Below are 12,516 nucleotides of genomic sequence, written 5' to 3'. Positions count from 1 at the left end.
TAAATCTCTTTCTAGGCCTAAGACAGCCCAAGTCCTACAGCCACAATAGTCCTGTCCTTCTATGGGTGACAATGTGACAATAACATGTGCATATTCTTGTCACAGCACTGAAAGCAAACACCAAAGACTTAAGGCTAATAAATTCCATCTCACCATGTACAACTCAAAATTGCCTAGGATGAAACCAAGGAAGTCTTAAGATTTCAGCAATCATTGATTTAAAAAAGCATCTGCTTCAAGTTATAGAAACTATTTTAATGCAAATACTCAGTAGGGCATCTTTTGCATTGCTCCCAAAATTTCATCTCTTTCTGCTGCTGTAGGCATAGGTGGCTGAACTCCGTTTTGTCTTCTTTGGATCATGACAGAATTCTATACAGAGGCATAAAAGGAGACACCAAAATCAGTCAAATATTAAATGGCAATAATCAGGCAGTAATTTTCAGTTGCTTCTACGAAAAAGAATATACTGAAATCTAAGTTTTAAAACTCCAGAACCTACTTCTGAAACCTCAGATGTTTTAATCTATTAACATTTATACTGATGAGATTATCCACATCAAAAGCATTGTTAGCGGGTGTCCGGTTATGAATATGCCGTTAGGTACATGTGCAAGAATATATAAAGTCCAGTTACAAAAGCTATGCATAATTATTAAGTGAAACTAAGTATCAGAAAAGGAAAAGAAAGGACCTGGATCCCGTAGTAAGGGTTATTTTATGACTAAAGATACCTAGGAAGACTTACTTCTATTAAAGCTTGAGTCTTAAGCCTTGGAATAGAATGAAACAAGCTCTCAAGGATGCCATGGGGCTGATCAACCACTCAGAAGATAAGGTCAACGGTTAAGTGTCCCTACAGCCATCACTGGGAAGACTATGGATTATTGATTATCATCAGCTATGGTCACAAGGCTAAGAGTAGAGTTTTATAAGAAGCCTGAGAAGCTGGGCTTACCCAAAATCGTCGGCAGTTTTTGTACTTCAAGAAGTAACTGGAACACCTTTCCCTGTCATAGTTATTTTCATCCATACATTTGGCAGAAGCATCAGATTCCTTAAATATGTAAGAGAGGCATCATTTAAAATGTGGAGTGTGATCTAAGAAAGACCCAAACACAGACTTCTGAAGCTGTTTCCCCTGAGCAGACATCAAATGGCTTATTTTTGTCCATTGTAGCAGGTAGACTTATAAAACCCACATAGCCAACTATTCCAGAAATCACTCAATTTAAAAAGAAAAAGAAATCTTCTTCCCCCCAAGTCTGGGCCAGTTTTCTAAGCATCTGATCATGTGAGTTTGAGTCAAAGCACTGCTGGTGGTCACCTGTCCCAGGAGCTGAAGCATGGTCTAAGGTGCTCTGAACACTGTTACACAGCAAGCAGCAGAAACCAGCCTCCTGCAGCTCTCCTGGCTTTCCCCAAGTCTCGGTTTGACTTGATGTTTGATCTTAAGGCTTGGTTTGAGATTCCAAGTAAATTACACAAGTAAACGATCTACATCAAGGCAGCCTGAATTAACAGTGCCCATCTTGATGCACTTTTGGCTATCACTCACCCCGTTATGCAAGCATACTATTACACAGGCAGCTTTAATGGTTATCATTAATGTGACTTCAAAAAGAAAGCAACGCGGGGCCACGGGTTTAAGATGAAGTAGGTACCACTGGTAATTAAACGTAAGCGGTCTGAACTCTGAGCAGATTAGACAACAAGCTTCAAAGTGAAAAGCAGGACTATGAAATAAAGTTTCAAACAAGCAGGGAATCTGATTCACAAGATTAAGAAAAACCACCTTGTCTAAACAATACTTGATGCTGTTGAAAACAGACTATGTAGACCAATGGATGGGTATTGTACGTGTATTTTTGAAAAACTCATAAAGAATGGTGGATTAGTGCTCCTCACAGTAACATAGTAGTCACAAGGTATTTCTCAGGAATGGCAAGGCCACGGCAAAGTGTTGCAAGCTCTACCCAATTAATGCCAATAAAAAGATATTTTTGCAACACAAAGCTGTTTATAAGATACCTTTGTGAAAACCATGTGAACCCTTGACTCAAGCCAGGGTGTCTCAAAGAAAGACTAAATAATTGCTGTGATTAAAACTCCTGGTTTTAAATCTGCTGTACTGTCCCGTGTTTAGACTTTCCTCGGCGTTGCATATGTTTGCCAAGTTTTACAGTGACAACCAAACACTGTCTATTTCACAATTAAGCAAAACTGAAGAAGAGTCTTTGTTAGCCATGTCTTGCTCATTTTCAAATGCTACAGTGAAATAAAATACACTGGCCAGGAGTATCTTTTTTCACAGAAAAATACTTTATTCAATAACTGAGTAAGACAGATACCCACACGACTAAGATTGGTTTCCCCATGTTAACACGCATGACAGTGAAACGCAAACCACCCTACCGACAGGCAAGGATTAATGTCGGGGTCTCTCAGCCGCCGTGTGGCCATGGGCATCTTGTCTTCTTACTGAAGGTAAGGCAGGAGAAGAACTGGTCAGAAGAAAATAATCAGAAAATATCATCAGCCCTAGAAGTACTTTTAATTTAATTGACCCACAAAATTTAATTCTCAAAGCAGAAGGTATTCTGTAGAAAACAATAAAACAAAATGAGTATATCAAAAACAAAAAAAAAAAAAAAACAGGTTACTGCTCACCTAAAATCCTGAAAAGCCATAATGAATTAAAATTAAAAACAATGAATGATTTTTTTTTTTTATTCCAGGACTACCTTCTATTTAAATTAATACTTTCCCCGGGTTGAAAGAAGTCAGGGGATGCTACTGTGACTCAGTAATTCTCCAATTTGAGTCTTTAAAATGCAGCTTTGCAAAGGTTTTCTTCATTAAAGACATCACACTACCCTAAAGAGCCAGTTAGCTATTCCAAGTCAAGTCATACACTTCATAAAGTCAGTCAATCTGCTCTTCAAACTCCAGCTCAAGTGAAGCTTTACTTGTCTCAATATATGATAATGACATTGATGACAAAGCCCACCATCTTTGAGAACTTCTGGCTCACACACCCAAATGCTGCTCTAATTTATTCATTTTTCTACCAAAAAAAAATTGAAATGGACTCCAGAGAAATAAGACAGTATGAAGTACACAAGTCCACTGAATTAGGAAACAGAACAAAACAAGTTTGCATGGGCCTTTTCAAGGTGTCCAAATTTTTGTATGAAATGTCACCAAGAAAAAAAAAACATGTTAAACAAAAGGATGTATATTTGTATATTCAGGAAAAGTAATTCGACCCCATAAACTCCAGATAGGTGAATGTATTCTGAATCAATGCTCACCTAGTCTGATTTTCTTCTATTCTGATAAAGATAAGGATGTAGGCATCTCTAGGCTAAGGAAGCCCTACTTTTCCATGGGATGGAAAGTATCTGATTACTCTGCACTCCTCTCACTTTCAGTAATCACCAAATGATCGTTCATTTCATGAACTTCGTAGACAATATCCAGCCAGGGAAGCATCCTGACAGGATTCCTCAGCAGAGAGTCCAACTATATCTAGAAGTCTCTCCTCTTCGGAAGGAGTTTACAAGACTGCCTTTTCCTGAGAGAATACTAGAACTAAGAAAATCTACAGTCTTTTCTTTCATATCTGTCCTGTCAGGTCGTCACAGAGCTCTGCCTGACTGTCCATATGCTGTGTGTATAATAATCTCAACAACAATCAGATACAAGCAGAATCCGTGCTGCGTCCTGATCCTGAAATTCTGTTCTATTTCATTACCATCGGCCAGAAATTCTTTAAACAATATCCACACAACACAGGCATCAAATTTGCTGCTTCAGGCAATTCCCATTTCATTGCTTTTTATTCTGGACCCTAAATACAAGTCCCTCTAAACATGAATTTCCGAGTGTCACCTCCTTAGTATGAATTCCTGTGTTAACAGTACAGGAAGAGGAAATGTCAATTTACATGGAGGAGTGTGGCTGAAGGGTAAGATGGAGTGCCCTGCTAAGGAGGCCTTATCTGCTTACTTTTTGAAGGTGCAGGAGTGAACAACTGTTACAACGATCTACTATTTCCAAGATGACATGCAGGAAAAAAAAAAAAAAAAAAAAGTCTGACGGAAGACTGCAAACCTACAGCACATCTGAGAAATAATTCTAAGGGCAAACTGCTTACCAAAGGAGTTCCCGATTTCCCACTCCTCTTAGCTTTGATCCGTAGTGGGGGAAGGGCACGTCACTGAACAAGTCCAGGCCACCAGGCTTCTCTGAGTCTGGTCTGTGAGCGTTAAATCCGGAAACAGAAATTCACCACGCCGTAAACCTGGGTGCAGAGGAACAGGGGCAAAAAGTCAAAGTACACACCACAGGGATCTGAGAGGTCGGAGAAGTACCCCCAAGGATGCGACTCCGGAACCGCCTTCCGAGGTGCCTGCCACCCCGCAGTATCGGACAGTGGAGAGCAGGCACAGGTAAACACGACAGAGGGGCTGGGAAGGAAGGGAGTAACGTAGAGCAAGGACCTGGAGAGGGCAGGGTGAGGAGTGACACAATACGGGGTGCCCAGACCTGCATGGGGTCACCTTCCGCTGCCCCGGCCGGACGAATCGAGTGGTGTAAGCAGCGGCAGGAGCATGCCGCGGAGGGTTTGGCGCCACGACCTGGGGTCTGCCCTCAGCGGTGTGTTGTTGTCCCCGGCCTGCCGTACAGGGAGGGAGGGGCCGGAGACCACTCACCACAGGCCACCACACGGCCAGCTCCCGAGCCGGCTGAAGTTCCAAACACGTCAGTGGCTCACGCAGCAGGACCTTAAGTAGCGCGCACCCCAACGTGCTGCCCCCGCGCCCCCCGTTTCAGCCCGTCCAATCCGCGCGCGCGGCCGCCGGATTGACAGACGCGCGGAACTCTGCGAGGTTGGGGCGGGCTCAGTTCGCTCCGCCCCCGGGCGGCGGGGGGAGAGGGCTCAGGCAGGAGGACGGGGTGGGGCGGAGCGAGGCCCCGCCCTCTCCCCGCCCCCCGCGCCCCCCGCCCTGCCGTCTGGCTCTTAACACTTCGGCCTGACGGGCAGCCGCGCTAGCCAATCAGCTGGCCGGACCCGCACGGCGGCCGCACGGACTGGCCGGGCTCTGAGCGGAGCGAGGGGAGGGCGGGCACCTCGGCGGGCGGGGGCCAGGGCGGGCCGGCGGGCGGGCGGGGGGCGGGGGCGGCGGCCCAGCGGGCGGGGGGGAGGCGGCGGTGGGCGCGACGTCGGCGGCTGCGGCGGCGGCGGCGGCGGCGGCGGCGGCAGCTGCAAGTTGAGCTGCAGGGGCAGCGCATACACTACAATGGCTGCTGGAAAGAGGCGTAAGGAAACAATTTCCAGGCCCGCCGCGTCCAGCCCGAAATATGAGAAAAAAATTATTAGAAATTCCGCGGGCGGTGTAAAGGCGGCGGACGGGCCGGAGGGAGGATGTTAAAGCCCCGCGGTGAGTTCTCCCGGGGTCCGGGGCGGCGGGGAGGCGTTTAGCGGGAGGAATATCAGGGTTATTTAAATTATGGGACGAGCCGAGGGGGCAGAGGAGCCGCGGCGGCGGCAGGAGGAGGAAAAGTTTGTGCTACTCCCAGCCCCTGCTCAGGACCCCAGAGAGAAAAATAATAATAAAAAATCAAATAAAATCGTGCGGCGGGGCTGCGAGGACTCCCGAGGTCGCTGCTGACAGGGCAGGGGGCGACGCGGCTGGGGACCCGAAGGTGAGGTCGGTGGGAAAAAAAAAAACCTTTTATTCGGGGTCTGGAAAGTTTGAAAAGTTTTCCTCCTTCTCCTCCTCCTCCTCTCTGGTGCTGTGAATATTGTGACAGCGGCAGCGGCAGCAGCGAGAGCGGAAGACATTAGAGACCCGAAAAATAAGGGAAAAATTAATATAAATTCGGTTTTGAGAGGAAACTCTCCGCGTTTTCCACCAAAACATCCCGGGGGAAGGTCGCTTCCCAATGGGCCTGGCGGAGACCCGCGGTCGGCAATATTTGGGGGCACTGGGAGTGACTTGGGGTAACTTTGCCCCCTTTTCCAAAGAGGTTTTTCTTTTCTGGAGAAATGCATTTGTTTTTGCCCTCCTGCCCAGGTGGGAGAGCCGAGTCGGGGTGCGGGGTCCGCGGGGCGCCGGACCCCGCCGGGTGGCGGCGGGGGCGTAGGGGGAGGGGGTGCTAAATGAAAGCAGGAGGTCGGGACGGAGCAGGGACAGCTTGTTGTCAGTATCATAAACAACCAAAATGGAGGGAGAACTCAGGCATATAACCAAATAAAAATTGTTAAAAAATCGCAAAAAATCCCTAAAAATCCGGGATGCTCCCCCCTTTCTCGCTAAAGGTAAAAGTGTGAACCGCCTTTCCCCTGAAGCCCATTTGGACTTTGCAGGGACCAAGGAGTTAATATTTATTTATTTTTTTAAAACTTTCGAAGGGCAAAAGCCTTTTATAACTCCACCGACAATGAGAAAACGTGAAAATCCAATGCAAGAGAAGCAGGGGGAGGAGGGGGGGTGGTAGTGCAGAAACTACTAAACTTATTGGTAATGTGGACTGATCTGAGATAAGATAAACACCATATTTGCTATTTTATAGCTCCCTTTTAATGATCTTCGAGGGGTTTGCTTTTGGGGGGTAGGAAAAAAAAGTGATGCCATTTTCTTAATAGAGTTAATATGTGTGATTGGAAGAATAAACCTTTCTGGCTTTAGATTGCATTTTCGTCGCATTTGTGCCTCGGGTTTTGTTAGTGACTCCCTTCTTTCTTTAAACTGGGCTCTCCAGAGGAGGGGTAGAAAGGTGCTGTTGCCCAGAGAGACTGGAGGGCAAGACTGGCGAGCCTTCTGGGGAGGGGTGGGGAGTTGTTTGGTTTCTCCCTTCCTGACACGTTTGCTTCACCTGTTCGCCCTCTCTAAGGAATGTTGGACTCATGTTTTCTGGTTTATGTATATAAAAGGATGGTGCCTCTTGAATCACATTGATGTTAGTGGGAAAGTGCTGCTGATGTTGGTTCCACGTGGGATCTGGGACCGAGCAGGGCATTTTAAAGGGACAGCTTCTCTTTTCTTAGGGGTTTCATCACCTACGCAGACTTACTGTCTGAGGACCAAAGGCAGAGGTGCTGGAAGTGTGTGGGGATGGAAGAGCTTTCTCTTTCCATTACTCAAGTGCACCCACGTTTTGGAGTGATGGAGGGAGAGGAGGGATAAACAAGCCCAGCAGAAGATGGATATGTGTGTGGCTTAGTTCTCATCCACGCTGTTCTTTTATGTAACGAGCTCTCCCAGAAACTTTTCATGTTACATTGCTTTGCTCTGGAAGCTGATTTTGGAAGGAATCGTGGAAAACTGGAAAAAGTTGAAGGTGTGTGGTGTAATGGTATAGCATTATTGAACACTTATGAATTCTGTGCAGTGAGATCAAAAGAGCTACGTATGCCCATAATGGGGGTTTACAGCCATTTTGTAAAATACCTAATATTTCAGTTTGGCTTCAGGTACACTGAGGACTTCTGGTTGAAAATTTCAGGCAGAGTGGTGAGGATTCCTTAACATTGTAAGCAGCAGACATTTCTGAGGAGGCGGGAGTGGCTCTCATGAAGACCATGGAAAAGTTTATATATATAGTCAATTTTAAAGTCCATCTTATGTGTGTGTGATGACTTTGCACTTTGGAAGTGAAAATGATTGGGTATCCTGAAACCTATGGATTTGCATCCTCTCAGCTGAAATGATTCGTGTTTAACAGGAAATGTTTACTAATCGTTAGCTCCTATTGGCTCTTGTGTCTTAGATGTCCACGGTATTTTCAAAAGGTAAAATGTGTGTGTACATTGTTGACTGTACAGTATTTAAGATTAGGACTAATCTGGAATGGAAACTACTCACATTCAGTTTCCACGGGCATATAGAGTGTGGGAAATCAATCTCTATTTTGCTTTGTTTTTACAGTTTATAGAAATGGACCAAAGTTAGAACTGAGCTTTTAGACTTCTTAGGCAGTGCTCTCTTTTGCCATACTGCATAGAAATGATTTTGTGAAAACCCATTGTGTGTTAGTTCCTGTTTCTAACTGAACTTTTCTCAATACCTTTCTGTAAATACCTTCATGACAAACGCAATCAGTGACCTGTGAGCACATCATCTGGTGGTTTTCCACTTTGGAAACAGCTTTCTAAGAAGTCACTAAAGAAAACACAGTGTCACAAATCACTGTTAAAGTGGTGGTGCCTTGGAAAGAGATTAAAAGTATCAATGATGAAGATAACCCCCCTCCTCACCAGAATCTTGTATCCAAAGGTTTCAGAATTCCATCATTACTTATAAAAACCCTCTGAAGTTTATTTCTGCATGTTCATTATATTGCTTGCTCAAGATAGTTGCTTTGACTATAAGTAGTCAGGGTTATGCTTTGTGCTTAAAATATACGAGACTCTGAGGTACTGAGCAGTTGCCACTTTGACAAACCAAATACTTTGACACAAATTTACCAATAAATTCAGCGTCAGTAGAAGTCAAGGCAACTCTTGCCTTTGGTTCTCTTAGCTCATTGAGCTACTTAAAGTGTTTGGGCACTTAAAAATAGGATCCCATTCTTTATGGAATCTCAACAGAAGTTTTAAAATAAAGGTTATTCTTTCTCATATAGAGTGATATACACATTGTTTGGATTTTGTAAAGCCAGCTCCTTTTTGAAATTAAAAAAAAAAAAAATACACTCATAATGCCCAGATTAAAACCTGTAACTCTTAGAGTCTTGCTTATATAGGAAGCGCCACAATGGCTGATTTGAATTGATAGTATTACAGTTTTTGGATGCATTAGAAACCCTGCCTGTTGAACTTCCTTTGCTGGGAGTCCTAGTAAATTATACCAATTTGCAAAAATAATCTACGGATGTCTCTTACTCCACATTCTTACTTCACTTAAAGTTAGAAAAACCCACAGATTAAGATTCTTATCTGAGACTTGGATGCCCTGTGTCTCTACTCAGAATTCTGAAAAGAATATTTCTGCTGTAGTAGATGATTTAGTGGGTGTGGGCTAGTACTGGTAAAACCCCATGCCTGTGTATTTGCTTATGATAATCAGAATAGTTCAATAAGCAGATATGTTGTAGTAAAGTAGTTGAATCTGCCTTTCTCAATATAATTTGAAATTTTACGAATTCTTCTTTTATTTTTAGTATCAATCAAAAATGGTAATTTTCCTTCATTGTCATAAGAATCCTGGTTGTTATTATGTGCATTTTCATATGATAGTCAAGAAATTTACCTAAGGATTAGACTCTTGTTTCCTAAATTAGATGTCATATTCCTATTGAAACTGGGATTTTTAAAAACAGACACCAGAAACCTATGCCATTTCTGCCTTTGAAGTTTACTTCAGTAACCATTTTACTCAAAGTTGTATAAGCAAAATGTTCATCCTTCTCGGAATGCTTTAATATTATTTATTTGTAATCTTGTCCTTTGAGAGTTTAACATGTAAAAAATTAACCTGTTGCTCATGAGATGAGAGTTTCAGAAGGGGAAAAGTGTGTCTGTCAGACAAAAGCTAAGCAAGTCGATCTGTTCAGGGTGAAAGGGGAAAACTGCCCCTTAAGCCATCATTTGAAGTGTTTTAAGAACCTGATAAACATTTTTTTTTCCTGAAACACAGACTATGTTGAAAGCATGTCAGTCTTGGCTTGAAAACAAAGGTGGACCTTTCTTTCTTCAGTTTTAACAGGACTTAATGCAGGCAGCATATTTAAGCAATGAGTGTTTAGGTACCCTTAGAACAGTATTTACAAATAAGTTCAAGTGGGGGGCAGGGTCCATAGGATTGGTGAACTGTAAGGTTCACTGTGGTTTCAGAGCTTAGGAAGAAGAGCCCCTTGTCACTCCAACACAAGGACACAGCAGAAAAGGATGCACCTTTTCTGAAACTCAGATCTGAAACCCACGGTGTCTCTGCTTTGCCCTCACATCAAGGCAGCATGTTTATCTCGTGTGTAAACTTAATTCCAGGTTAATTTGAGAAAGCAAATGAGTTGTTCTAGGTTATAAATTTTTATGAAGAAAGAATTGGTATGTAATTATTAAAATTTGCCATTATAAGAAACATATCTGTATAAAAGTTTAATAGAAATGATTGCAGAGGCATACTTTGATTTTTACTTTTAAGTTCACTGGCCTATCTCCTTGAGGTTTGCATTCTCCCTAGTATCCCCTCCAGTCTGTGTGGGGAGAGTTGTCCAGGATCTGATGATGTCCACGTTATCAAAGGCATTTGAGTGGTTTTCAGTTCTGATTTTGTGTATGCATATTGGTGTTTGTTGTTCTGAGGGATTTTGCTTTTTAAGAAATGCATTTCAAGTAGAAAAAAAATGACACAAAATAAATAACATCTCATTTTTAAAACGTGAAATAGTAGGACATTGCACCAAAATTGTTAGTATTTAAAAGTCCCTGAATGTCTTGTAAACAGAATTAGTACAGGATCTTGGTATTAAAACTTAACCACAGTGTGTTGGGAATTTGAGATGGCTACCTATGGAAGTGTACACGTGATGAACTTCTGCACTTACATCCTAGGTTCAGAGAAAAAGCAGTCTGCTAGAAGTTTCCCCTTGACTTGTTTTTTAAGTGGAACCGTTTCCTAATTTAAAAGTCACAGAAAGCCTAGAAACATGAAGATACCAGAGAACAAAAAGTATGGTTTTGATGCCTTTTAAATATGAATACTGCTGAACAAGGGAAATGTTGTACAACATCGGTGTAAACTAAAAGGTTCAAAAATAAGGATGGGAAACTAGAAAACCAAGAATTTAAGAAGAAAATAGTAATTACAGGAAATTTAAAATTCAACTTATGTGACTAAGGAATAACCAACTGCAAAGCAAAAACCACACGTTTACAAAAGAAAAGAAGAAAGAAAAGAAAAGAAAGAACCAGAGTGTTTCTTTTGGGGAATTTTATCAGAGAATCCTTTTAGTGAAAATTGCTGGATCTGTAATCACCTTTTAAAACAAGATTTCCAAAGCTCCTTCTCCTGTAGATGTGAGTTAAACTAAATCCAAATAATGATTTCTTATTAATTAGTGATGATCTGAAATTCATTTTTAACAAAAGGAGAAAGCCATTTTCTGCTGTTTTTAAAGAGCTTTTAAAGAGTTTTTAAATATGTAGCTGTGTGAAATAGTCTGAGAGCCTTGAGAATCATTGGAAATTGTTTTCCTTGTTATTTATCAGAAAGTTTAAAACTTTTTTAGGTTAGTAAAATAAATTTTAAAGCCTCAGTCTAAGAACAGTTTGGCTCTGGATTTTTTTAAGGACAATTTGAATAATTTCTTACAGTCTTAATAACACTTTAAAAACTTTGACAAGATAAGGAGAAGAATATTTTATCCATAAGATTGTTAATTTCCAGAATATTCTAAGGTGCAAGCTACTGATGAAAGGCATTTCTCCTTCTCATTCACTAGTTAGCAGCTGGTTTTCTAAAGGAGGGTTGAAACCTATTGTGATATCTGAAGTAAAATTTACCCCTAGCTCTGGAAACTGCTCAGAGAATTCAGGAGGTCTCTGCAGTGGTGGGTGAGAATATTGCAGTCTTGAAATCGATCTTTGAGCAGGAGAGTCTCATTTTAAGCTTTTCAGTTGTTAATACTTAAATTATTGTCCCATGCTAATGTTGATGTATTTCACGTAAGCCGTTTACAATTTCCTATGTTATAGTTTCTGAACGTGAAAATATGAATTCTCAGAGTAAACGCTACAATTAAAAAGCTGCCATCTGACTTTTTAAAAAAATAATGTCGTATCAGTGGGCATTAGAACCTTAAAGACACATTTTTTTTTTTTTTTTAATTTTGGAAACTAAACATCAGTTTTTAAATGAGGTCTATAAACCTTTTGTGTAAAAGGCAGCATCAGAAAGTGTTCCAATCAGTTCTGTTTCTCTGAAGACACATCAGTCGATTGTTCTTGAGAAAGAGAATTTTAAGAAACTGAAGGTGGAAGCTTAAGGTTGTTTAACTTTGCAGGTTCAAAGCATCACCAATTGATTTTACTCGGCTAAGTTTTCTCAGTAAATCAATTTTTTTCTTGTATTGTCTTAATGCTATAGTCACGGAGCCCAAATTTATTCTTATCATGACCAAAGAAGTTACAATAAAAATGTTGTCCTGCCTTGTCTTAAAGGCAGTCACGTAGAACAGCATTTGTCTAAGAATGTGTTTTCTTTTCTAGGCTGCCTTTTGCATTTTCTAGGTATTATTTCTGGGAGTGTTCCACTCTGAAGAAGAGAAATTAGCTCTATTACTTTGAGATGAAATTTGCCATAATGTTTTTAAGTTCATGGAAAGGAAGTGTTACTTTGCATATTTGCATGAGACATGCCATGTCCTCTAAATCAGGACTGGTATGTCCGGTGTACCGGACTGCAAGTTCAGCCTCAAATATACATTTGCTCTCCTAGTACCTTTAAAATTGTTTAAGCAAATGCTAGAAAATGTTCTTCCCGTGTTTTGGTAGTTTGTTATTGT

At 41.7% G+C, this 12,516-nt stretch overlaps 1 protein-coding gene across 3 annotated transcripts; it reads right to left on the bottom strand.

The window, feature by feature from the left end:
• Nucleotides 1-234: 234 nt before the first annotated feature.
• CHCHD7 (coiled-coil-helix-coiled-coil-helix domain containing 7) lies at nucleotides 235-4,840 on the bottom strand. Of its 3 annotated transcripts, none has more exons than XM_080938730.1 (5): nucleotides 4,719-4,840; nucleotides 4,160-4,306; nucleotides 2,416-2,504; nucleotides 959-1,057; nucleotides 235-372 (listed from the first exon to the last, which is right to left on the bottom strand). In XM_080938730.1, the coding sequence occupies exons 3-5, from the start codon at nucleotides 2,467-2,469 to the stop codon at nucleotides 268-270; spliced, it is 258 nt and encodes an 85-aa protein (XP_080794856.1). In that variant the 5' UTR covers nucleotides 2,470-2,504; nucleotides 4,160-4,306; nucleotides 4,719-4,840; the 3' UTR covers nucleotides 235-267. The 3 variants fall into 3 exon arrangements, with proteins under 3 accessions (XP_080794856.1, XP_080794854.1, XP_080794855.1); XM_080938728.1 differs by having other exon boundaries at nucleotides 4,552-4,755; XM_080938729.1 differs by having other exon boundaries at nucleotides 2,416-2,481; nucleotides 4,552-4,755.
• Between the last annotated feature and the right edge of the window lie 7,676 nt (nucleotides 4,841-12,516).

Source organism: Micromys minutus (assembly GCF_963924665.1).
Source record: "Micromys minutus genome assembly, chromosome: 26".
Lineage (NCBI taxonomy): Eukaryota > Metazoa > Chordata > Mammalia > Rodentia > Muridae > Micromys > Micromys minutus.
This window is presented reverse-complemented; position numbering and strand designations above follow the sequence as displayed.